At 42.3% G+C, this 26,791-nt stretch overlaps 2 protein-coding genes across 2 annotated transcripts in view; both read right to left on the bottom strand.

Moving 5' to 3' along the window:
* Nucleotides 1-3,042, bottom strand: part of DPYSL3 (dihydropyrimidinase like 3) — a 40,969-nt gene extending 37,927 nt beyond the window's left edge. The window contains exon 1 of the mRNA XM_066559930.1: nucleotides 2,986-3,042. Within this exon, the coding sequence (XP_066416027.1) occupies nucleotides 2,986-3,027 (42 nt within the window). The 5' untranslated portion in view covers nucleotides 3,028-3,042. The remainder of the gene's footprint in view (nucleotides 1-2,985) is intronic.
* A 1,681-nt stretch (nucleotides 3,043-4,723) lies between these two features.
* JAKMIP2 (janus kinase and microtubule interacting protein 2) overlaps nucleotides 4,724-26,791 on the bottom strand; it is a 38,539-nt gene continuing 16,471 nt past the window's right edge. Inside the window, exons 8-22 of the mRNA XM_066560403.1 lie at nucleotides 25,938-25,994; nucleotides 24,000-24,119; nucleotides 22,396-22,524; nucleotides 21,309-21,392; nucleotides 20,936-20,998; nucleotides 20,670-20,768; nucleotides 19,219-19,317; nucleotides 18,835-18,888; nucleotides 18,010-18,075; nucleotides 17,108-17,176; nucleotides 16,016-16,093; nucleotides 15,203-15,406; nucleotides 13,898-13,963; nucleotides 13,188-13,260; nucleotides 4,724-8,813 (exon numbers count right to left, since the gene is read on the bottom strand). Of these exons, the coding sequence (XP_066416500.1) occupies nucleotides 13,210-13,260; nucleotides 13,898-13,963; nucleotides 15,203-15,406; nucleotides 16,016-16,093; nucleotides 17,108-17,176; nucleotides 18,010-18,075; nucleotides 18,835-18,888; nucleotides 19,219-19,317; nucleotides 20,670-20,768; nucleotides 20,936-20,998; nucleotides 21,309-21,392; nucleotides 22,396-22,524; nucleotides 24,000-24,119; nucleotides 25,938-25,994 (1,239 nt within the window). The 3' untranslated portion in view covers nucleotides 4,724-8,813; nucleotides 13,188-13,209. The remainder of the gene's footprint in view (nucleotides 8,814-13,187; nucleotides 13,261-13,897; nucleotides 13,964-15,202; nucleotides 15,407-16,015; nucleotides 16,094-17,107; nucleotides 17,177-18,009; nucleotides 18,076-18,834; nucleotides 18,889-19,218; nucleotides 19,318-20,669; nucleotides 20,769-20,935; nucleotides 20,999-21,308; nucleotides 21,393-22,395; nucleotides 22,525-23,999; nucleotides 24,120-25,937; nucleotides 25,995-26,791) is intronic.

The raw sequence follows: 26,791 nt of genomic DNA, 5'->3' as shown, positions 1-26,791 counted from the left end.
AGAGGTACCTGAACCCCTGCCTGCCATTAGGAAACAGGGAATTAATTCCTTGGTTTGTTTTGCTTGTGTGTGCAGCTTTTGCTTTACCTACTAAAGTGTCTTTTTCTCAATCCACGAGTTCTCTGTCTTTTACCCTTCTGATTTTCTTCCCCATCCTGCTGGTGGAGGAGTGAGCAAGTGGCTGCGTGGTACTTTGTTGCTGGCTGGGGTTAAACCATGACAGGTTCTCCTCATGAAAAACTGTTTCACACATTCTACACTGATGACTAATGATATTTTTGTAGTTTAGAATAATTCTCTGGATTTAAATTAAGGAAACTATCACAGCTTACAAACTCAGGACTAAAATATAACTGCATCCAGTGCCACTTGTCAGAATGATTATGTAGAATTTCCTAGGCTTCCATTCATAAAAACCTATTTTAGATGACTAATGAAAACACACTGATTTTCCTGTGTGCTAAGCACTTCCAAATCTGTAATTTTCCCATTTTCTTTTCAGTGTAGTCTCTCCATTAATCCTAAAAACTATCCACTTGTGTTCTCTGCATGCCTGTACAGGAGTTCAGATCATTAACTTGGAAACTGCTGTTGAAATATGCTGTCTTTTGCCAGGTCTCAGACCTCCTTTATCTGTCTCCAGGAAGTGAAGTTCATTATGTTTCCCCTGGACCATGCAAAGCAGAATAATAATCTTTTTTTATAAAGTATGTTTTGTGTCACGTTAACATGACTTAACTTCTGGGACGGTTGAAAACATACAAAGAATGTACAAACAAAAGACTTCCAGTTCCATTCAAATCTCTGAATGCACATAAACATGGCTATTGTAAAAAAATCAGAATTAATGAGTCACTGATCCTTATAGCAGAAGGATCTTCCTGAAGATGATCCTTACTGCATCTTCATCACAGTTTGTTGTTAAAGGAAATGGTCTGCTCAAGACCAGAGCATTTAAAGCACTTGAGTCAGCAGCTGATATCCCAGCACATGAGAGAGTTTGTCTCACTTGCTGAGTGGGTTTGTTTCTCTGATTGTGCCCTACATGGCTCAAATATGCATGGTTTTCCTGTGTCTGAGGCAGTTGGGGAATTTGGGCAATTTGTAGCATTAATTTCTGCATTGGGCTAATTCTGTAGGTTAATTTCTGCATTTTACTAGGTAGGTTGGTGTAGTATAAGGCCAGAAGTAAACCAAAGAGTTACCATTAATTTAGGTACAACAGGAAGCAGTGTTGGTGACAGGGTCTCAGTTATGGCTCTGGACTCAAAGCCCTGCTGGCTCCAGCCAGGCACTCCAGGTTCATCAATGCCAAAGCTGTTTTCTCTCCCAGTCATTATCATGTAGCTAGGTCTGGAGACAACAAATTACACAGGGATAAGCTGACCGTGTGGATTAGAATTCTTAGGGTTAGGGATCTGGAGTAAAAGTGTTGTTGACCTTAGTTAATAGATGACCCTTGTCTGGCCCATGACAATGGGGTCACCTGCTTGGTTGCTGATTGCTTTTAGTTCTTTTGTCCCAGGACTCAAAGGTATCAATTGAGTGTAGTGCTACTTTTGTGGGCTCTGTACATCTCACTATATTGCTTGTTATGTAACTGACTGGGACAAAATAAGGCACAAAGGAGTGGGAAGAGTGTTTTCATCTTCTCCAAGGCCAGAACTCAGTAAGATGGGACCATACAGGGATTAGTATTATGGTCAATGTTCAGGATTGTATTTGGAGGTCCTGGAGATTTGTAACTGGTTTTTGGAGGCTCCCTCTTTATACTGAGAAATGGGACTGCCAATCCATCCCCAAGGGAGCCTGGTGTGGAGGAGCCTGTTTCATGCAGCTGGGGTTCTGCCTTTGAGTGCATGTCAAGCCCACTGCGCGTGTTTCAGCTTCAAGATCTGCAGTGGACCAGAACTCCATGCAGCATTTGAAGATAAAAATGACCAAGAAAATGGTACAGTGACATTTTCCAATCTTCATGCTTTCCCTAGTTATCCCTAAAATGGCATTCAGCTGTTGAGCACTGACCTGCAAGATCCCTCCCTTGGCAGAAGTGCCTCATAAATGGTAAATGTTAGTCTATAATTAGGGAGTCTGTAATCCATGGATTAGTGACTCCGTACTCTAAAGTCTCCATCTGTTCTACACACTGAAATCATTATATCTCTAGTCTCAGTCCTGTTTCAGGCTTCTAAAATGGTTTTCACAGGATTTTCTTTGTTGTGCAAAGCAGCTTGTTCATGGCTGGCACTTGCTGTTCAGGCACTGGAGCAGATGTAGCACAATGGCCTCTTGTCAGTTTAGCACAAGCTATGGGATGCATCTCTGCCCAAGCAGGAACAGGGCTTTGAAATGTATATTTTGGTCATGTTCAGACTTAGCCCCCTTCAACACAAAGCAGAGGGCACACTGCCAGTTTTTAGGGCTTTTACTATGTTTAGATGATATCCCAAACAACGGAAAACTGTTGCCATCCAAAGGGGTTACAGAGACAAGCCAGAGACCTTCCAATGCATAGTCAGACTTCAGTCTAGCCATGAGCACTCACCATGCCTGCTCTGGCAAAAGCACAGCCAGGGACAGGGCCTAGTCCCTTGCTTGCCAAAGTATTTTATGATCAAATAGCAGACAAAATAGCGATGCCTCAAGGATGGCTGCAACCATGGGCCTCATATGATTACCCTACAGCCTGCCTGGGGTAGTAGTGACATGTACTGTCATGTACCAGGGACAGACTCACACCAGGCCTGCCCATGGCTTGTCCCAGGACAGTTTGCAACTCCCTTGCATTGTCCCATCATTGTATTGTCTTGTAGCTGAAGATACCTTGCAGCTGTCCCAGAGAAACACCCAGAGCATTTTGGACCGAAAATCTGGTGCAGAGTTCTTGTTATTGTCAAAAAAAGGATACCTAGGATGGCCATGCTTCCGTGTGTATACAGGAGATGGCAAAATCAGACATAACAGATGTTATAACACCAGGCTTACCATTCTGAGCTGTATCTCTACAGGATGCAGGTTTTTTTGCATTGTGTCTTCATTCCAATGGCAAAGTACTCCTCTACTCCAGCAGGTGTTCAGTCTAGGAGCTCATGCAGGAGCTTTTCTACACCCCTACTGATCCAACTTCCATTACCCGCAGTTTCCCTGAAATACATTTCTAATTTTATTAGAGATTTTTAGAAAAGTGAATGCCTCCTAGTCTGGGCACTGAGCAACTACTGTGTTGCGCATCATTTGGTGTAAGGGATGTTTGTATAGGCAAATGAGCTGCACAGCCTTATCCAGAGAGGATCCTCAAAGTCCTTCTGAGCTGAGCTCATTCCACAGGCCCTGTAGCACACATCTATTTTATATTGTGTATCTTTAATTCTAAGTTAGTGTATTGTAATATTAAATGCTCCTTCCATTTTTTTTTCCAGTCAAAGGAAACAAGACTGCTTGGCTCAAGTTCTTTGCTTCATTCATTATTTAAAGATTATTGTGCAAGGGAAATGAACTCTCTGATATTTGAACTCTCTAATAGTAGATAACTAAATCTAGATCCAAATTTCTGTGTTTCAGACTCATTTAATGCGTTTCAGTCTTCTAAGAGCACTTTAAAGATACAAAGAGCAGTTCTTGGGGACTGGATCTTGTGAAAGATAATGTTTGGGATTTTTTTAGTAAAGAATACATTAGTGTACTGGGCTGTTCTGTAACAATCTGATATTCTTCAGCTTAGATTTCTTGAGTGCAAAAAGGATGAGAGAGGTATAAATACCTGGCTACAAGTTTGCACTTCCAAATGTGCTTCCCATTTACTTTCTAAGATTTTCTTGACAATTCTCTTCCCAAAGGGCTGTTTGGCAAATCCAGAATCTGAGCCTCTCAAGGTCCGAAGGTGCAGCGCTGACCCCCGCGAACAGAAGCGGGAGCCAGCTGCGCCCCTATAGCCGGTCACCGCCGTTACGGCTCTGGGATCACCGTCACTTCCAAGGGTTACGCTCACGTCCCTGAGCTTCCACCGAGCCTTCCTAAAGCGCTCGGTCCGTCCCGGCCCGGTGTTCCCGCGCTGCCCTCTGGCGGCACGCGCGGAGAGCGGCCGCGGCCCCGCCTCAGCCCCGGCCCCCGGCCCCGGCCCTCGGCCCTCGGCCCCGGCCCCCGGCCCCGGCCCTCGGCCCTCGGCCCCGCCTCAGCCCCGGCCCCGGCTCAGCCCCGGCCCCGGCTCAGCCCCGGCCCCGGCCCCGCCTCAGCCCCGGCCCCCGGCCCCCGGCCCCGCCTCAGCCCCGGCCCCGCCTCAGCCCGGGCCCAGCGGAAGGCGGCGAGCGGCGGCTGTTTTGTATTTCAACCTGCGGCCAGAGCCTTCAAGAGCTCCCAGGCCGTGCGCCGCGGACTCCAGAAAGGCAGCAGCTTGCTGTTACGTTTTCTGCACAGGCCTGGCAAACAGCAGTAAATTCGCCCTTGGCCCCCGCAGGGACCGCTACGTGCCGTCCCTTTTCCTAGTGATCGCGCCAGGATCTCGCTCACTCTTTAATCGGTGTACTCCCCACCCCACGTACCCCCCAGCCCTTGCTGTGTCCCAGCCCCCGCGCCCCAGCATGTGCCTCCGTAACTCAGCTTGAATGTGATTCCTCTGAACCAGCTCCAGATATGCTGAATATCTCCGTGAACGTAAAGTGTTGGTTGCTTTTTTTTTTTTTAAAAATGCTGCTGTTTTATTTTTTATACAAACTAAAACACCAGAGGTCATTGAATCCTATATTAAATACATAAATTAAAAAATAACCATTCATAAAACTTTACATACAATAAGGATTCTCTCCTACACGTTAATACATATAGTACAGGTACATGTCCAGTGTTTATCAAAGGGTCATTCTGCAAGTAATTTACAATTTTGTTCTGGAATAGACACCAAAAAAATCTGGAACAAAAAGTATATATATAAAACCACAGAGGTGCTGATGTGAGAGAGGGCAGGGGAAGAAAAAACCCTTTGGCTCACCAGCAGCATTTGTGTGTTCTCTGAGCCCTGCTCATGTCAGGAGGGCCTGGCCTGGACAGTCCTCATGGGATGCCATAGAACTGAAAGCTTCGGGTTTCAGAGGATGTTTCCCACTGACATAATGGTAGGTGGTTGGAAGATTAACAACACCTAAAAAAAAATTTCTCCGTTGTCCTCCAGGCACATCAGTAAGAAAGGATGGACCTGTGAGCCAGGCTGGTAAACACTGCAAGAAGTACCATTTCCTTACTGCAACCCCAATTGCCTAAATTCATCTCACGTAACCAGACCCTCATCTGAATTGTTTAAATTCAAAAAATAGTCTTCAAAGTCTCATAACTTGGTCACTGGGGGGAAAAAAAGCAAGTCAAATTGTGGTCAAGCTGATTTGTACTACCTTCTGTGGCTCACCTCCTGCTTTGGCAGGATGGATAGCCTGGAGTGCTGCCACTCCTGAACAGCCTTGAAGGGATGCACGGGAGGGATCCAGGGCTGTATTCGCTGCCCTCAAAGGCTGCAGTAAATTGATTTTTATTTTTGTTGCTGGCTTTGGGGAGGTGAGGTTGGCTACAGTAACTAATCTGAGGGAGGATTCTCAATCCTTTGCTTCAATGAACATCAGCAGAAAGCCCAGGATTAACAGTCCAAGGAGAGTGAAGGGTCCAGAAAAAAAGAATCAAAAAATTAGCTGCCCATGAGATGTGAAACTAAACCTGGAGGAATAATCTGGATTCAGTTCCCCATGCCTAGATTAAAGTATACTTTTGTAAACTACAGCAATAATTTCTATATACAACAGGGAATTGGTAAGTATATGCTTATATATGTATATATATGTTCATATACATATAGATACATGTGTATATATATATATATACACACAGACATGAAACTCATTTTTATCTAGCTGATAGCAGAAAGTTCGCATTAACTCGCATCAGCATGTGTGTTTTTAGCATGGCATGTGTTATGCTGCAAGGAGAGTAAAGTAGTGGTAGTTCAGCTCCCTGGAGGGAAGAACAATCTTTGAAAAGTTTGCAGATCCAGGTCTGCTGCAGTCAGACCACCAGCCTCCATCCCACCCTGAACCCTTGGGAATGCAATACCTGCATGCATATGTATACACACAGGAGTAAGGGAGGGCAAATTAGACAAAAAAAAAAGAGAAATTAAATAAGACAACATGACTTAGGGAGTCTAAATAATGAAGCCTGCCACAAGACCAGTTAGGTATGTTGTAAAAGCGTGTATTTCTAACTGTGCCATAAACCTTCTGTATGATTGCCTGAAATAAATGTTTCTAGGGTTTTTTTTTTTAAACCAAACCAGTGGTGGAAGTTATTGCACCATCACTGAAACCAAGACCTGCTAATTCTTCTGCAAGAACTCAGTGCTTTAACTGCCAGCCCTAACACTGAGGAAAGCCACCTGAAGGTGTGAAATTACCTGATGCTGCAACAGAGGAGAAAAGAGTGAGGTGGGAAGGAACAACCAGAGAGAAAGCTCCCTCTGTAGCTAACGAGCTGCTGTTAAGCTGCTCAGTAATCTCCAGCTGTCACAAGAGTGGGACCACTCTTCAGGGCCTAACTCCAGAGCTTCAGGACTGAACTGCTAGCTCATGGAAAGCACAACCTTATTCACAGAGTCTTCTGCTAGAGAAAGGAGTTTGAAAAAAAAACCACGCAATGTGCCTGCAGTCATGTAGTGTATCTACCTACAAGCATATTTCTTTAAAATGAGCCAGCAAATATACAGCTTGGTGCCAGAACTCAGTAAACCCCTTGGCTGAACCAGTGTTTCAAGAAGATGTGGTCATTCTATAATTTAAATTAATTTTAAGGAGCAGGAAAGAAATCACTTGCTAATAACTTCTAATCTTCCATGGAAGGTTTAACACTATCTCCTGGCACTCAAGAAATAAGGATGTTAGCTGTCTTTGTGGAGAAACTGAGCCCAGAATTGCAATGCAGTTAGTCAAATGGACATTACTGATTAAAAGCTATTCTGGCCAAAAAAAAAAAGGTATCTGTGAGGGGCAGGCATCCTTGACACTAGAGAAACTTCCTCCCTCCTATGGCTAAGGAACTGCTTTTGATGTGCTGAGTTGCTCTGGCAAGTAACCTTACTGCTTTGTGCCTCAGCTGCTTTGTCTGTAAAAGTAAACAGGCAACCAAAGGAGATCTTTGAAAAACTCTTCGAAAGCTCTTTAAAAGTTTCTGATGTGCGTAAGATGTTGGTACATGTGATCCCTGCTTTGAAGGTGTAAGTAATGCACAAGCTGTATTCTGGCCCTTAATTTTCTAGTTTTTAGTACAGAAATCCATTTCTTCCAGTTAAAATTAAGGCTCCATTGCAGACAGAGCCTGGCCACAGGAATCCAAAGTCTGAACAGGCGGGGACTCCATTCCCCAGAAAATGAAACCAGAGGCACTGAGAAGTGTACTGTCAGCCCACCAGTGAGAAAGGGAGGGTGGGTGCAGCTGGCTGCACTCCTTCCCTCAGCACAGGACTCTCACAGTGATTGCTGCAGGCATTATGCTCCTCAGGGAGTACTCTTCTGAAAGACTGCTGGGGTGCATGGACCTACATTTCTGACAAAGTAATGGGTGCATGGACCTATGACCTCAGGGAGGCACCACAGCTGGGTTCCAGGCTTCATGATTACAGAGCTAAGTAATGCTTTCAAATGAAAACTGCTTTTAGTTACTCTTAACTGTGGAAAAATCTAAACAGACTAGCAATATTTCTTATCTCTAATAAGGTTGTGTTCACAATGTTTTTCCCCATTTTTGGTCTATGTATCATTGATCGGGAAGCCAACAAAGTCAGTTGACAAGCTGAACCAAAACATTTTTTCCAAGCTGGGACAAAACAGTTGGAAGCTGATGCTTTGTGAATCATGTCACATGGATAAGGGGATTAGCTTTCCTCCCTGCCCTGTCCTCACGTCTCTTTTCTTTCTCAGAAGATACTCTGTAGGTCCAATTCAGTGGTTACTCTATAGTGAAACCAAGTATAGTCATTATTATCTCAATGGCAGTCTTTAAAGAGTATGAAAAGTATCTGATAATAGACAGGCTGTTCTTCATGGAGGGATGGTGAAGAGAGATAAGGCTTCAACTCCACTGGAAACCTTCCTTATGCCATTCACCCTCTTCTTCCATTCCTTGGCCAAGGCAGGTGGTGCTGTGTAACGATCTCAAGCACAAAACATGGCGACCTGTCCTGCCCACCCTGAAGTAACACAGACTGGGGTTTTTTTCCTTTCTTCCTTCCACATTGCAGCTGTCATTTGTTCCTGAGGTTAAAACCAAAGAGGGAGAGCAGGAGTCCCTGCAGCGAGAAAGCCACATACTTCAAATTGAACACTTTGTTGTCAGCATCTCTTGAGTTTCTCCTACTCTCATCTGTTCATTTTTGATCCATTTGTCAGATGACAGGGTAACATTTAAATGATTGCCCTGCACAGCAGGAATAGATTTTTCAATTGTAACTTTGGTTCCATGCCCAAGACACACTGACTTGATCAGCTGAAAGTGGTCCCATCCCTTTAAGTTCTTCCTAGGTGATGTGGGTTGTCAGTTTATTTTTCTTCCCCTTTTGTAATTTCAACATACAGGATTTCATTAGATGCAGCATATATCATAGCTTTAGACAGGAATTGTCAGGTAACAAATTTTGAGTGATGGCTTTAAAATACAAGGTGGTTGCAGTCTTGGCTACAGGTTGTTCATTTTTATACTTTTGAAAATAGGTGTAAACAATATTCTCTTCATCGAGGGGTGGAAGCATTTGCCTTTATAAGGACTTATCTGTGTGGTCGGGCACTCTAAAAGTTAAAAAAAAAAGAACATCTGTATCAGATAAGGTACAAGTTTCTAAGTTCCTCTACCTACCTATCCCAGATTTGCCGAGATAGAATCAATATATCAATCAGGAAGCTGAAAAGGCTAGTTCTTGTAGCTATCAGTGAAACTGGTTTTGTCTGCATGAAAAGCACTTGTGAGAATTCTGTGCATTTTGATAAGCTTGTCCATTTAAACCCCACGAACTTCAACCCTGTGGTGCATAAAAGCCCCCATGGGCATGTTCACGTGAGTAGTATGCATAAGTTTCAATGACTCTTGAACCAAAGCTGCCTACAATTCACCCATAACAAGAGCCATGGCAGCAGGCAATATCCTTGGGGTGTCAGAGCAAGCCCGGAATTGTGGCTAATGCAGCACCGAGGCAAACAGAAACTGCTGATGTTCTGAGAAAGCCTACCCTACCTATAGAAAGTAACTTTGGTTCTCAGGTTTGAGACCAGGGAAAAAAGGGCATATTTTGTCTTTGTTATCTCAGCATTTAAGCCTACATAGTAAAATTCACTGTGTGCAAAATCCACACAGACCACACTTCCTTATGTGATCACAAATAAGTGAATACATATGTTCACAAGCACAGAGAAAATGCAGGTAGGAAAATCCCATATAAACAGGAATCAGAGAGCTTCTGGTCCGGATACTGTATCTGCTGCACATGGCTTCCTTCATTTGCACATTCTTGTCCTTTGTTATTGCCGTACAGCACTGAGTCAAGTGTTCACTCTGGGTGAGAAGGAAACCAGAAGGTATCATCTGTGACCACATTGTGGATTTCTCTCTCCTGGTTTCTCTCTGGCAAAGAAAAACCTGCACCAAGGCATGAACAAAACCAAAGACTTTTCACCATCAAGTGGCTCCCCAGGATGAGCTGGGCTTTTTGTTTGTTTTGTCAGGGATCTATCTGTATGAAGTCCCTTATGATAAGGCTACGACAGTTCACTTGCATCCAGTAGAAGTAAAGCAATTTTGTAGTATATATATATAAATATATATATATATATATAGTATACTATACATATGACAAAACATACAGCTCAATAGTTGTAAGAAGAAATGCTGATGGCACACTCCCCATGCCATGCTCACCTTTGCTGAATTAAATCACCTGGGTAGGCAGGTGTTTTTTAACGCGAATGGGCAACACAAATCAATGTTAGTTATTCTCTCCGATTCCATGTATTCCAGCCTTGGAGAATACGACTTTGCTAAAATCCCTCTCCATCTTGCCAACACCATTCCCAAATTGCCTGTGTCTGGAGATTTCCCCTCAGGTACTGAAGGGAGAGGATCCCATAGAGGAAAATGCAGGGGTGAAGGCAGGGGATGAGGAGCTTACCATTACCTTGTTTTTGAGGAACTGCTACAAGACTTGATGCTTTGCACCTGTGGAGTGACTGGCCTTGGTAAAACACTCTACAGGTATCATGCGTGCTGTGATGCTGGGCCTGCTGCAGCTGTCTTTACAGTTCAAGGGAGTTCACAGCAGTGCAGATCCTCTGGAAAAGCATTGAGTTTATATATCCCCCACACACACCTCACCCGTAAGATTTTTCCACCTTCATAGTCAATGTCGATTCTCTAAATCACTGTATCTCCACCACTGTCACGGCTCTTTTCCTCTGTCACTCAGCTCACTGTAATCTGTCCTGTTGATCCCTACCTGATGTTCATCAAGCCGAATATGTGAAAGAAGGATGGGAAAGGCAAAAGAACCCTTCACCTCCTGGGTCCTAGGAAGGCTTTATGGGGCTGTAACCCACATTTCAGCTCCTGCTGATGCTTCTCATCTTCTCTATGGGGAACTAGAACCCTGTGTGCTCCAGGACCAGCCATTATGGAGCAACAGTGACTTCAATGAGTGAAACTCATCTTGGCATTGTAGTTAGAGCAGCATTCCTGGGCTCAACAAAGTGATCTCGAAGGGATTTACACCTGCTAAACCTTAGATGTCATGTAAAACAAGAGGAAAACCCATTGAAGGAGATTGGGCCAGAATGGGGGGTGGAGGGTGGAGAGAGAAAGGGTGTGAGGAGCGAAGTGAATTCTTGACACAGTTCCTAATGGATCCACGTAAATTCCCCTGCAAAGACATCAGTCATTTGTGCAGCTGGGACAGTCATGTATGCCTTAAAGACAGCACAGAAATGTTTATGTTGTTTTGACTATTAGTCCTGTTCAATGAACATGACAGCAAGGTGTGCATCAGCTCCGTGAAGAGCAAGAGCTGAACAGGACCCAGCAGCCCATGGAGGCAGGATGACTCCAAGTGAAAAATAGCAAACCTCCTAGAACTTAGGAAAAATATGGAGTTCTGACCTCAAGCATCTTATTAGTTTTTCTAACCAGCCAATACCTGCCCTCAAATTAGGCCAAAAGGACCTAAGTGTTATCAGCAAATGGTATTAGCAGATTGGTATTGGTAATACTAGGACATAAAAGCTTCTCACCAATTCTGTAGCTGTACTAGAAGAGGCAAATACTCATTAGACAACCAATGCCATACCCACACTGGTGGAAAATGTAGGTGCAAACTGTATATATAGAAAACTCTGAACCTCTTATTGCCCAAGTTTTTCTCATATGCTGCACAAGGACATTATTTTAGTTGTGATAGGAACGAAAAAAGGACAACAGTACAGGCAAATGGAAAAAAATCATGCAGGCAGGTTCTCATAAATATCACTAGAGGTTCCTGTGATTTTTCAAGGTGCACCTTAAATCCAATATTTTCCTTTATTTGGAATCTTCCGCTAGGTTGACTGCTTGTTCTAGACTCATGATTCTGTGGTCAAACTACCACCAGTCAGAGACACCTAAAACATCTCACAGCCATACTATGCTGTACCATGGTTCTCAGAAATCCTGCAGGAGGAACACAATTAAGTATGCAGTCATAAGTTATTGTGTTTCATAATCACTGGATCAAGGCAGTATGTTTGAAACAGCAGCAACTTGATAATGACACTGACTCCTGTTCACAAGAGCTGTGATCACTGATCTGTCTGCATTTCTCCTAATTCTTCTCTATGGGTTGTTCCCCGTTCAAGCCAACCTCCATGTAAATTGCTGCCTCAGCCCATGGAAACATTCATTTTGAGGTTTGGCCAAAAAAGGACATAGTGGATTCCAGTTGATGTGGATAATTCTGAGAGTTGTCTCTGCATCAGCACAAAACTGCAAATGAAAGCTTTGCTCTAGCTGAAACAAAACACAAAGCGGGGGCTTTTCCTTAAAGGGAAAAGGAAAACCCACCAAACATACCCATGCCACTTAATTATAATCAATACATTGAATTGTATCTGGAAACAAAGAATGAGCTGGTACAAATGGTGGAAGGGCATGGCAGAACATCTTTCACACAACTGTATCTCAGCTTGTATCAAGTGGAGAGCAGAGGAATTATTCATTAACACAGCTGAAGCCAGAGCCAAGAGAGACTGAGAAATTTAATGGTATGGGTCTGTCCTCAAATCAGAAAATTATGCTGTCATTACATGTTCTTGAGACTTTAACATTATGTTTTCTATGCTATGTTCTACTTTTGTTATCCTGGATCAAAAGAAAAATTGTCCTAGCCCAGCATCCTTGTTCTGGAAGTGGCTCACAGATAAAAATGGGACCATTACAGTTCTCTGATTTATTTCCCCATCTTCACATTACCTTTTGAATTCTGAACTTTCAGCTGCTAAGCATACCGTGACAGACTTCTTTACCACCTGCACCCTTAACTATGAATTTTTGTTTCTTTAAGCTTATCACACGGTAATTGTTTGTATTAGACAGTGAACAATAGCAAGTTGTCTGTCCGTCCGTCCATCCATTCTATGACAAATTTTTTAGACCTCTCCAATACCTCCTATTAGCAGTGTCACTTCCTGAGCCAGAAAAATCCTTCCATTTCTCTATCTCTCCCTTCCTGTCTTTCAGCAGTTGATCACTCTTCCTTGTCCTTCTTTGTACTTTTCCTGCTGCTGGACACTTGTTTAAAATCCTGATCTCCTTCCTGAGTGTTAGTTCAGAATGTGTTTACAGTTGAGGTTATTTTAACTGTTTTCCATCTGCATCCCTTTGTAAACATCAACATTAAATTTCCCCTGCAATTCCCTTGGCTTTTTGATACTGTGAAATTCCTTGTTAGCTTTTGTTTTTACAATTATGAATAGCACAATATCATCAGCAGCTTGGCAGTACAACAATCCCCTACTGTGAACTATTGCAAATCGACAACAACCTGCTGTATTCGCTGACTCCAAACATCCACAAGAACACACAAGGATGTGATCCTCCGGTCTGTGCAAGAAGTGCTAGCTTTGAGGAAATAAATAAAACAGTCTTACCTTTCCAAGAGGCACATTGACATCAAGGCCAAAGAATAAAGGCAAGAGAGAAGAACAAGAACAGAAATAGAAACTGCAGAAGAAAAATAAGACTGTGTAAAAATGAAAGATAATGGCATTGTAAGCATCAGAATTATTTTTGCACTCTGTAGAACATAATATTTATTAATCCAGAAAACACTGTTATTTTCCTCATTACTTCTGTAAGTACCACACCACCTCCCAGGCTTAGAAAACAGATCCAAATAATTTTGGTGATGGATTACAATTGGCACCACATTGAAAGCCTGAGGTGTAACTATCACGTCATGATACCCCATGGGTTGACAAGTCATAAAGCTAGATAACAAAAATAGCACGTGTGGTATTTTTAAGCGTGTTAAAAGACAGTGGCTGCAATCCATGCTAGAAATAGCCTGGATATATAAATACATAAATATAAACTTATATATATGTACACATGTATGTTTATAGTACCTACACACACCTATATCAAACACTCACCATTACATGTTTCATAATGTAATGTAGTGTTTTAAGATTAAACTCTGTATCTACTGACACAAATTAAAAAAAAAAAAGGACAGTGGACCAACACCAGCAGGTGCAGCTGACTGAGCAGAACAAAAAGGTCATATAGTTCAAGAGAACTGGATGACTACTTTCAAAACAAAGTTAATCAGTGTGCTTCAAAGGCTAACAGAACCAACCTTTTCCTCCAGATCCTTAATTTGTCTCTTTTGGATGTCAGTTTTATCTTCTAAATCTCGGATCCTCTGGAAATCACAAAAGAAAGCATATACACTAAATTCTCAGTAAATCTATCCCGCTGAAGAAGTAGCTTAATGTTCCAAGGGCCAAAACCCTAGAAATCAACAAATCCATTTCTGTGGCAGGGACAATCTTGTGTCATACTGTGACTCGATCCACTCATCCCGCCAAACCACAGCTTTACCATGTGTGCAACTGCTCAAAATATGATCCTGCATATATGTAACTGGATCCTTAAATGCTAGAAATTAGTACCAATGACTGATAAGTAATATCTCCAGGGAAGGAAACTATACATCCTCCCTGGGTAATCTGATCAGTGGTTGGTTACTCGCACAATGAAGAAATTCTTTTTCATGTTCAGGTGGAACCTCTTGTACAACAGTTTCTGCCCACAGCCTCCTGTCCTATTGCTTGGCTACCTCCTCCTTCCTTTGCCTCTCAGCCACTTCCAACTGAGGCTGGCTCAGAGTCATTCTGAGAAGCCAAAACTGCTGTGGCAGTGTCCCTCAGGGCAGTGTCCCTCGGGGCAGCTGGCATGTTTAAAATCAAGAAGCTTCTTATGTGGCAAAGGCCTGGCATCAAAAGGTGGACCCAGTCTCAAGTGCCCAACTCAGGATCAGGCAAAACTGTGAGAGCCTTTCTGTGAACCAATTCCCCCTAACCACTGGGGATGTGCTTCTTCTCCTACTCCCATAAATGTCTGAGTCAGATCTGTTTCATGGTGCAGCTTTCATGTTATTCAATGTGCTGTGACAGTTTGCCATTTTGCTCTGGGACCTCACAGCTTGCAGAGTAGCAAACATCAGTCTTTTAAGGTAAAATGCAGTACCTTATCTCAGCAGTGAAAAGTACAAATGCCCACTTGGGAGGGACAAGTAGTATCTGGAAAAACAGACAGCTCTCCTGTGCCATACGAGCCAGCAGTATTTACTCTGTTTCTCTCATGCCCAGTCCAGTAACTAGGGATGACCATTTTTATTACAAAGCTAGAACTGTGCAGACAGAATTCTGGATGAAAACTTAAGGCTAGAATTTTAAAACTCAAAATATGCCAAAACCATCTTGCACAAGCTAGTATCATGTGTGCTTGCATGCACAGAAAAGACAAAGTAAGAGACAATTCAAAAAGCTGGATGCCAGGCTCCCTCATGGCCTGCAGCTTGCTTAGATTTGAGCTCAGATTGTGTTCTTACAAAGAAAGGCTGAGAAGATACCACATGTGTGTGGTTTCCTCTTCTTACCTGATGAGCCTGCTGGAGCAGCTCCATCCTCTCCTGAAGAATCTGGCAATCATATTCTCTGCTCTTCCTCAGCATCTGACGTCTTAGCTTTTCTACTGCTGTCCTCAGCTCTTCCTGCTGTTTTTCAGTGAGTAGCTCCCCAAATTTTATCACTGTTTCTTGCTGCAAAGCATTGTACAAGGTGGCTTCAAGCTCCTGGATCCTCTGGTTGATGCAATACCAAAAGTCAGTTAGAGATGAAACATGGTTTAAACCACATTGGAAACTGGGGGATTGGTGGCAGATTCAGACCCCTGCATGAGAGGCAGTCCCTGTGCTCAAGTGTGCAAAAATGTGAAAAACTGAACTCAGAAAATGGTTCTATGTTCTGAAAAAAGGATAGGAACTTTTATTTTTAAAGTATTTTAATATTAACTTTCACTGATATCCTTCACTTCTACTCTTTTTTATGGAGTTAAGAGCTGGACGGAATGTTCCTATCTGAAGTGTAAATTATTTCACCAATTCTAAAATTTCCACCTGTTGCGCTAAAAAACTCCAGCTAGACAAGCCGATATTAATGAGCAATATCTGCCTGAAGCTGACAAGAGTTCCAGACTTCAGCAGATGTGCCTGTTTATGACATGAAAAGGTGAGCTATTGTGTTGAAGCTGTGCAGATTGCATGCTAGTACTCAGGAGAATGAGGAAAGAACAAATTTTAAAAAACCCAGTACTAACAAAAAAGCAAAAATCTCTTCTGCTGATTCAAGAAAAGTCTGTGTGCTATTGTAGAGTTGGCCAGTACGTGCTGCAGAATTTCCTTTGTACATACCATGTACGCTTGGTCAAGAGCTTGCTTTCTGTAGTCTAATTCTTCCTCCAAATAACCTTTTATTTTGCAAAATTGCTCCTACAATGAAGGACCATTTGGACAGAAAAACAAATTAGTTACTCCAAATACTTTACTCCAAATACTATCAAATCATTTACAGATACCTAATTCAGCAGGACAAGAAGACTGGTTTTCGACTGATACTCAGCAGAGTTATTAACACCTGACTCAGCTAGAACAGAAGGAAGGGCAAATAGCTGTAGATTGCTCTTGTAAGTGAATACACCTGATATACATGGAACTAAATCCATCCTCTCTGTTGGCTTCAGTCGTACTGCTTGGCATTTCAGTAGTGAAATTTAGGGTGTTCTGTGTGATTTTTCTAAAGATACTTCCTCTGGCATCAGGAATTACTCTTCTTGTGCCTTCTCTTATTTTTGAAGAGGTGTAAAAGTGGACAGAACTAAAGAGGAACTAACTATACATTCACATTCACATTCCTTGGGAGCAGCTGCTGTGCTTTATCTTATCAGTCCACCTTAAGCTGAACAGACTTAAGTACAGACATATCACAGGAACAAAACAAGCCACTACTGCTGTCTAATTCTTGTAGTTATGTTTGTTCATCTTGTAGGCTGCTGCCATTAACTAGAATAAGAACAGGGTAAGGTACTAACTTTACACACTTAGTGTGTAATGAAAGCCAACAGTGTTATGATTCAGTTCAACAATTTCTCACATGCTGGTCCTGAAAAAAATGCAATACAACAGCTGATGTTTAGGCTGTGAATCTTATGAGACAAACAATGCATGCATCTCTGAAAATTATTGAGAAACCTTTGAACCCTCTGTACTTATTAATAAACAGTCATCCTCGTAGAAACAGAGAGGCATTTTTTAAACTTTTACTATTTCTGTTACTGTTATTCTGCATGTGAACTGGACCAGGAACAATTTTATGGATTCACCAATAATCAGACAAAAGCTGCATAGTTCATTTGTCAATACACTTTCCTAGTTATTTTTTGGCACATCAAGTAAGTGTGACACAATCAGTGTCCCTAAAACGTGTAATAAGGAAAGTTTTCTTACCATATCACTTTCCAGTTCCATCATCTTCTGATGCAGAGCAGCTTCAGCTCCCTCAATCTGCTGGATCCACTGGAGAGAAGACAATGAGACCTGTAACCTGCTGTGTTTTCTAGCACACAAGCAGTGGCAAATGGGCTATGTACAGCATCTTGTTAGTCTGTTTTTAGCAGCCTATTGCTGCTGGGCTCATCTTGAGGCTGTTTGTGACAGAGGCCATGATGTCTGCATGTAGCACTAGGCAGGGAAGCAAGCAAGAGCATCACCACTGCTGGGTCACCAGAAGATGGAAAAGCACACACCCTTTGATGGACAAGGAACCCATTCCACCCCATGCATAAAGGCCCACAATGGGTCTATAGCATCTCAAAAATACCTTAATTGGCTTTATGGCAGTTCTGTTTGAAGCAGAGGCATTGTTGTGCAGAACCCTTGGAAGCTGTCATGTTGAAATCTGTGTGCTGCATTTGAGCCTTAGAAAGCAATTTTAACCACCCCCCACTTTCTTCCTAATTCTTGGAACAAGAAATATAGACACATACTTTCAGTGATATTTCGGCATACAGATGCTTTTGGAAGCTTTCGAAATCTCAGGACTGTAAATCCCAAACTTTATCTAGTTACAGCTTAAATTTCTGATGATTTCTCATTCGGTTTTCAATTGCAAGTTTTGTTTCATGTTATTTTTGTATTTGTAGTTTTTTCTATTGCACAGCTTGGGCCAGCTCAGTTTGTTATTTTTGCTGCTTCAGCAAGGTGTTTGGGACTGTGCTGGCACAGTTTATTTTATTTGGGGAATATTCCCAACAGCAGAAAGTTTAATGATATTAATGACAACAACAGGGCAGAAAATGTGTTAGATGAGGCTTTAGATAACACGTGAGAAAAGCAAGGATGTGATTTACCTTTTCTGCCAAGGACAATACCGTGGAAGCCTGAATTATGGCCACTTGTTCTTCATTCCTTAAATTCTGTGAAGAGAAAGACAGGAAAGAGGAAAATTGGCAGCAGTTTCTTCATGAACAAAGACAATCCAGACTACAAACAAGGTCTACAGTTTTCAGAGGATACCTGTACTACTGAGTATTTGGTTTCCATTGAAACATTCAGTCTCTGTTCACATATTATTTTAAGAAGACCACTAGTTTTGCCTTTTTACATGATATGGATTAATTGTATCATTCATTCCATTACACCTTAAGAGAAATGTAAACTAAAATTAGACCCATTTGTTTGTCTCCATGCTAGTTTTACAAAGCTGAATTTCCATTAAAGCTTTTGTAAAAATAGTGCTGATCTACATCAGCACATGAATGGACAATAATGATCCTTTGTTTTTATTTCTTATAAACTTTTTTAAGACGTATCTAATGTTGGCCAGAGATACAGCATCTCTTTTACATGGGCAGCTATGCCTTCTTAGAAAGCCACAGGGAATTTGATAATTCTTGCCTATTTATGAAACTGTAAGAAAGAATCCTAGTCCTGATGAAGAGTGGTTTACTCAGACTGCCGAACTCCTTCATGTGTTTTCCCGAGTGAACAGGGTGCAGTTGGGCCCAGTCCCAAATATTAGTAGTCTTTGGACATTCTTCCCAGTCTGCTAAACCGTATGGAACAGATGCATAATTTAACAAGTATCTTTGAAAACAGTCATAACTATACATAACACTTACTGCACTGTACAAAATGCAGCTTGTAAAGACAAAATATCTCCCATTTCAACTTACCCCATTATCACCTAGGATGTCTAACTGCTTTATAAGGTCTGGGATGCTGACATCCTGCAAAGAGAGAGTAAGGTAAAGGCATGGCATCCACCTTTTATCATGGCTGCAATATCCATCTATCCTATGAACAACATGGAAGTCAGCCATTTTGTTTTATCCTATGGAAATGCATCACACATTGATTTCAATTGCCTTTGAACCAGATTTTATCATTATGGAGAGAATTTTGGGTCTAATTGAACTGTGTCTGTCACTACACTCTTACATTAGACCATTTTTAAATACCTAAAGTCTAGTGGAGTTATTTGTAATGGATTATATGGGCAGCACCCACCACTCCTCCCACTTCTTAGGGAGAAGCACTCCTTTATACAACTGACCTACCTTAACCCCTTCCTTCATGCAGTAGATCTGTAGAGCACTCACACCATCTGAGAATGGGTGAATCTGGAGATTAAATGGTGGGGACCGTCTCTCTCTTTCCTGCAAATTAATTGAAAAGATGCTAGAGAATCTATTAGAATGAAGGAGATGCACATAGAGAATGCCATAGCTGCTGTTTATATCATGCTTGGCTTGCAAAGCCAAGCTCTTCATTCTATAAGCCAAGGAAAGAATCACGTACACCTAGTCTGAAAAAGTGAGCCAAGTGGGACAGGATCCTAAATCCAAGGTAACTGCTCAACAGGAAATTATTTGATAAATTATGTCAATTTGCAAACTGGCTGTGGAAAGGCTGTTACCTAGCTGAGATTCAAGTGATTTGCTTTATTAAGTGTTGAACAACTCTACATGATTGTAAATACTCCCTTTAGAAACAGGTGTTTGACTTCAGATATTGGGAGACTCAGATTACATATTTTCCTCATCCTAGTATGCGTGGAAAACCATGTGTTCAAAAAAAACTGATCAACATAGCTATTTATAGACCTTTATTGCTTAAAATTTACAAATATTTGTCCAGTTTTAAAGGACCAAAGACAAGAAAAAAATTTAAGATGCTATTTCTCATTCCTTTCAGGTATTCAGGCAAGCATGGAAGTAAAGATTAGACTTTACTTTCACACACATTTTTGGTTTATGAATATGTAATTCATTTGATCAGTTCAGTTCCCTGCCATATGGAAACACAGCTGTCAGGTAAAACTGTAGGACAGTTCTATGAATAAGGGGCAAGTCTGAACAGCATTAAGTTATGAGAACCAGGAAGGGCTCTGTGTGGCAAATGTATTTGCCCTTGGACAGCAACTGAAAAGAACAAATAAAAAATAAACCATCTTACACTGGGGAAGAGAGCAGGTGAAATTTTGGTTGGCTGGAGCTCCAAAGAAGAGTCTGGAACTAGAGGCAGTCTGGGAAGAGGGAGCTTGAGGTCCTGCAGAGGCTTCTAAAGCTCCTGCACCAATGTCCAGTGTCACCTGAGAGACCGTTTGCACCCACTGCAGGTCATGGAAGAGCTGCTCAACAGGGAATGTGTCCAGTGCCCGCAAAAGGAACAGCACTCATACATGGGCAGACAGGCATCTCCAAGTATTAGAAAAATCATACCCACAGGTGTGGCAGCTAAGAGGCACACTCATGTTAATCAGTTAAGCATACCTGTGCACACTGGGCACCTGGCTCAGGCTAAAGTGAACCAGCTGGGTATGGTGCTTACTATTTCCAGGATATTAGAGCTGACATACTTCAGCTCACAATTAAAAATGCTAGGCCTGATTTGTTACTCTGTTTTATTGCTACAACACTTGTGTAAATCCTTGATTAAAGCCGGTGTCCAGTGCAAGTGCAGTAATTTAATTTTCTACCAGCTCTACTGTAAGAAGCACATCCATCACCTCCAGCTCAAGGTTGCGGAACTCCAGCAGCTCGTTCTGGTCTCGCGCATCCTGCAGCTCCTGTTGCAGACGGTTGTTTTCTGCTTCCGTTTTCTCTATCTAACAGAAATATGTAAAATCATGACCTGTGTGACTGTTACAAGAATCATAAAGTATTTGGTGAGTAGTAGTTGAGGAAGCATAGGCTGTGCAAATCTAAACCCTTAAGATGTCTCACAGCATCCAGATAACCCTTCAGAGTGAACATGCAAACCTTTGGAATGTACCTTGTCTAAAAGCTCTTGGTTCCTCTTAATAAAAAGCTGCTTGTCTTCCACCCAGTGTGAGTCCTGTTGAATGAAGTAGTAGTATTACAGAATAATCAAATTCCATAAGGCTGTGCACATTTATTGAACATTGGAGCCACAATATTCATTGGAGCCACAATATTTAACATCCTACAGGAACAAGCTGTCTTTTACAGAACAACATTTTAAGTTTACCAAGGTGTAGCAAGGCTTCTGAACTTGCGAGATCTGCATGTTTACTGACTGGCAACATTAGATCTCATGGAAGTTTATACTGAAATTGTGCTTGGTATTTTGTAAGCAGAGTGGGTAAGATACAGAATAGGGGAAAAAACACACAAGAATTACTTACCTGCCCTTTCTGAGCCAAAGTTTTCTCCAGATCTTCTATTTTGGCTTTATACCTCTGGACTTCAGCTTGAAGTTGCTCCTGAGCCTGTTGAAGTCAAACACCACATTAAAAGTAACAAAACCAGCAATGTGACTGGTATTGAAAGGAAACCAAAACCAGCAGAGCCAAGGTTCATGCTGTCAGTTCCACTGAGTGAGCAACCATTAGAAAGATTCTGACTTGGTGATGTTTTGTGCCACCCCTTAGACTGGCACACAGATGACACAAGAGAACAGAGCGGTGGATCTGCCCCAACTCCCCACCCAAGCCTGCTCCACCATTGCATCGGATTGCATCGGAGCAGCAAAACAGAAGCTCAGGTATTTGGGGTGCTCTGCTCCAAGACCCTCATAAGGGGCAATCCCTAAATTACAAAAAAAGTGCTTAGCAGATCAGAGTGGCAACAGGTAGTGGGAAGAGGCAAATTTAACTGCCAGGGGGTTCTTCAAGAGCTGACTCAACTAAATACTAAAAAAACTGGTATGATCTCACAGCTAACTGCTTTGAGCAAGATTTTTGGGCTGGAGACTGCCTGAGGTTCCTTCCAGCCTGAATGATTCTACTGTTTTATTAGAAGGACAATATTTTTAGCCTTGGAAGTTTTACTGTAGCCTGCCTCATATTAAAATTTAAATGTAATTTGCACTCATCTGTTAGAAACATTCAGGTGTTCCTAAAGTTGGCGCAATGTATGCCTTTGTGAAAACCCACAGGCCTTCATTTGCCTTTAAAACCCAACTCCCATCACACCTAGGCAAATGATGAGAAAACTCTCGTGATTCTGTGTCAGGCTGCAGAGTTGTCTGCTTTGGCATGCCTGCCTGACTGCAGAGTTTTCAGGTTCATGTGGAGGACAGCTTCCTGTAAACGGAGTGATTGTGTCCATTCTTAATGGTCACTCTCTTTCAAAATGTACTCAGTAAATGAGTGAACAGACATTTCTCAGTGTTATGGATGCTGTATGTAGCACCATTGCATTGTATGTCCCTTTGAGGGGTTTCTTGTCCTGACAGCAATGAAATACTGTTACTCGCAAACAAATACTGACCCTGGCTTCTCTTTCAGCATCTATGACCCCTCCTGTCTGCTCCTGCAGCAGTGCATACGCTCTCTGCAGGGCCTGGTACTCCTTTGTCAGCTGTCGAAACCGCAGCTCTGACTCTTCTGCTGCTAAACCCTGAAGAATAAGAAGGGACATGTCTAAGCCATGGAGAGCAAAGCACTGTCAAAGCAAAGAAAGCAAAAGTGATTTGTTAAGCACAGTAGTTGCTTTACAGGTCTTGATTCAAATAGTGTTTTGGATCAGTGAGCTTGCTGTGATCTGAAATTAAAAAATGGGGAGATTATACAGCATTTATTTCACAGTATCAGCGGAGTTGGAAGGGACCTACAAGGATCATTGAGTCCAACTCCCGGCCCTGCAAAGCACCATCCCCAAGAGTTACTGAGAGTGCTGTCTAAACACTTCTTGAACTCTGTCAAGCTTGGTGCTGTGACCCCTTCCCTGGGGTCATTCCAATGCCCAGTCACGCTCTGGGTGAAGAACCTTTTTCTAATATCCAACCTAAACCTCCTCTGACACAACTTCAGGCCATTCCCTCAGGCCCTGTCACTGGTCACCACAGAGCAGCCATCAGTGTCTGTCTCTCCTCCTCCCCTCATGAGGAAGTTGTAGACTGCAATGAGGTCGGCCCTTAAGTCTCTTCTCCAGGCTGAATAGACCAGGTGACCTCAGTTGCTCCTCATACAGCTTCCCCCCAAAGCCCTTCACCATCCTTGTTGCTCTCCTTTGAACACTCTCTAGCAATTTAATATTTTTCTTATATTGCGGCACCCAAAACTGCACACAATAGTCAAGGTGAGACCACCACAGAGCAGAGCAGAACAACAGACAATCCCCTCCCTTGACTGACTGGCAATGCTGGGCCTGATGCCCCCAGGACATGGGTGGCCCCCCTGGCTGCCAGGCCACTGCTGACTCATATTCAACTTTCTGTCACCCCCTGGGTCTCTTTCAGGGCATTGCTTTCCAGCATCTCATTCTCCAGTCCATCTGTAGATCTAGGGTTGCCCCATCCCAGGTGCAGAATTTGGCACTTTCCCTTGCTGAACTTCGTCTGGTTGGTGATGGCCCAGCCCTCTTGATTCATCGAGGTCTCTCTGCAGGGCCTCCCGGCCTTTGATGGAGTAAACAGCTCCTCCCTATTTTGTATCATTGCAGAACTTGCTCAGTATCCCTTCCGGTCCTGTGTCCAAGTAATTTATGATGAAATTGGAGGGCACAGGGCTTAAGATGGAGCCCTGCAAAACCCCACTAGTGACAGGTCACCAGTATGATGTCATCCCATTCACTATAACTCGTTGATATGTCTTTAAGCTACAAGAAATGTGATATGTTTCCTTGAAAGAGGAGAGGAAAAAAAACCACCTCAAATTGCAGGGTAGTCATACCAAAGACTCTACAGACTATACTGTGGAAGAAACTCTCACCATTTTAGTATATGAGTAATCAAAATTAAAGTCAAACTTAAAAAGTATTTATCACTCAGTATGCACTATAAAAACCCACGTGTTCTCGAGAGCCTGAGCGCTTGTTTTCAAAGTTGTCTCTTAAAAACCTGTAACTTGTCTGTGGAAAGAGTCAGATCTTACCTCATCCAGATCATCATCTGGGGTTGCTGGTGTCCTGTCTGTTCTATATGAGGCCACAGAGGATGTTTCAGAGTCCATAGAATCATCATCATACCCAAAAACCGTATCCACCACATGCCTCTATAGAAGGAAAAGTGTGATTTCTGAACCTTCATGTAAACAGAGGGGGGAGTTGCTAGTTACTTAAAAGATGAGGTGTGAAAAGTGAACAGTGGGCTACCCCTGCAATTACCATCTTCACGCAAACTCAAAGGAAACCCATTGAAGATCAGGTCTTGTGCTGGTGGAGAATAAGTTTGCTGACTAATTTTTCTAAGGGTCTGTCTCAGTCTATTTGGAAAACCTAATGTGAGCAGCAACATGCCAGAGGAAAAGTCTCTGCCCTTGCAGGAAGGCAGGAAAATTGTTTGCAAACCAAGAAGCTCTTCAGAAGACATCTATCAACATGCAAAGTGTAGTGTAGTGTGCAAAGGTTACACCATAAGGGCTAGAAACACATGTAGAATAGGCAGCCCTCCTTCTTCTCTCACAGACACTGCTGATACTTTTAATGTCCAGGTGCTTCTCCTGCTGATATTGCTGTTGGATCATATGAGTGAAAGCTATGCTATATAAAACTAACGTGAAGGAACTTTTATTGCATCTTTCCAGGACTACAGTAACTGGCACCCATTATAAACAATTGCTCATGCTCCACAGTTTGGCTGTATGTCTGACACCTCCCTATTGACAATTTCATAGCTGAATTAAATTAAATGAAAACTGTGAGATGTGTCCTGTGAAGACACAGATGCTTGACCCTGAAGGCTTGGTTTCAGGGTACCAATTTGAGCATTTAAATACTCGGCTTATGGATAATTCTGAAGACAAACTGATCAATGAGCAATTAAGATGCACTTCTTCTTAGCAACATCTTTCACTTTGCTGACAGGTTAAAACCTTCCAAACCTGGAGTTTGAATCACAAAAAAAAACATGTACTGAAGATGTCAATTAACTTTTGCATATATTATAATTTTTGCTCATTGTGTTGTCAAGTGAAAACAGTTGCCATATTCTCCAATGTTATAATCTCTGGTTTAGAAATAAAATTTACTGATGAAAATACTATTTGGTCCTTGCTGTGTCTGCTGTACACCATTTCACAACCCACATAGAAACAATGTGATGACACAGCTAGGATTTACTGGTCTGAAATTCCCAGTGTATAGACAATGCTGTGTGACTTTCAAAGAACATGCCTGACACACTAAGGGATGTCCTTGGAGGACTGAGTGCAACCAAGTAACCCATATTTCCACTTTTTGGAGGTGGGACATAAATGCTGCAAAGTCATGATTCACATCTAGCTGATAAAGGAGCTATGCAAACCACTCCTGACTACTCAGCTCTAAAATTGTTGTAAATTACACCAGCTTTGGACTTAACCTAATTCAGAGTGATGCAAAGGTTAGTCAAAGGCATGTGGAACTGAGCAGGAGAGAATGACACAGTATCTCAGGCAGAAATTTCCACCTGAAGAATAGAGATGCACAAGGATTTGGCTTTAGCCCATATGTGCTGTGAAAAATAGATTGCTGAAAAAAAAATGGGAAGGTCTCTGATAATACTAATACCTGTCAGCATAACAGACCCTGAGAACCTACTTATAGATACCAAATGGAAGGACCATTATTACTACTGAGTGGGGGGGTGGGCATGGGAAGGACAACGGATTGGACAGGAGCCCCATTTTGCTGAAAATAAAATAGCTGCACGCTCTTAACAGAATTTCAAAGTGGATTTTAAAAGCTCTCCCAAAGTAACTAAGCAATTTATAAACCTGATCACTAAAGCAGATGTTATAATCCACAAAGCTCTGTTTAATCAGATTGCTAAAGTGTGTTTTCCTACACAGCCTACTTGAATACTGTAAATAAGAAACAATTTTTCATCTTACCTTGATTGGTTTTGAGCTCCTTTTATGCTTTCTCCGACGAATGAGTTTCTCCCTGTCCTAGAAAGTAAAATTAAAAAGTTACTCTCTCTTCTCTTCTTTAAAGCTGACAGATGGCCAAATACATGGAGGAAATAAATAATAGAAGTTCCAGTGACTCTCTCCATATGTTCAAACAGGAATCTGATTGCAGGTAGAAGGGAGGATTCATAACCAAATCTGTAAGTGTGTCACCTAAAAACCACCTGAAAAAAGCCTTTGTGCATTTGCCTTGAGCAGCTGTCAAACAATAGGAGCTGATGGATTACCCTCTAAAATCACTGGGACGCCTGGTGCATGGATTTGGGCACTGTATAAGAGGCTGTCTGCCTTCCATGATGAGGAGATGCTGCCCCTGTCTCGAAGTCATTAAAGGATGGGAGTGGCGATCTCACCATTCCTAGCAATGACATCTCGGAAGAGACAACAGCCTGTTTTGGAATCCTTCTCCTTCTCCTCAGTATCATAATGCAAAGTTCACTGACAAAGGAATTGTCAGCATTAAATGACAGAAGAACTGGAAACCTACTGTCTAGCTGTACAAGCTTTTCCAGCACATGATGTGGCACTGTGGGCCAGCCTCCTGTTAAGGGAACTTTTTAAGCATGACTTAGTTATAATGGTAAAACACCTCAGCACAGTCCTGCCTTGTGAACATGTAGGTACCTTCCCAAGCTCCACAGCTCTTAGTCTGCATTCCTTTCTGGAGCTCAATTCACAATGTTATGGTTTGAGTTGTAGGGGCTGATGCTCCACTACAAATTCAGTAAACTACACATATGCACACCTACAGCTAAACATCTGCAGATGTTAAAAGC

The sequence above is a fragment of the Molothrus aeneus genome, chromosome 15 (assembly GCF_037042795.1).
Source record: "Molothrus aeneus isolate 106 chromosome 15, BPBGC_Maene_1.0, whole genome shotgun sequence".
Taxonomy (NCBI): domain Eukaryota; kingdom Metazoa; phylum Chordata; class Aves; order Passeriformes; family Icteridae; genus Molothrus; species Molothrus aeneus.
The sequence above is the reverse complement of the archived record's forward strand: the minus strand, read 5'-3'. Positions and strand labels throughout refer to the sequence as shown.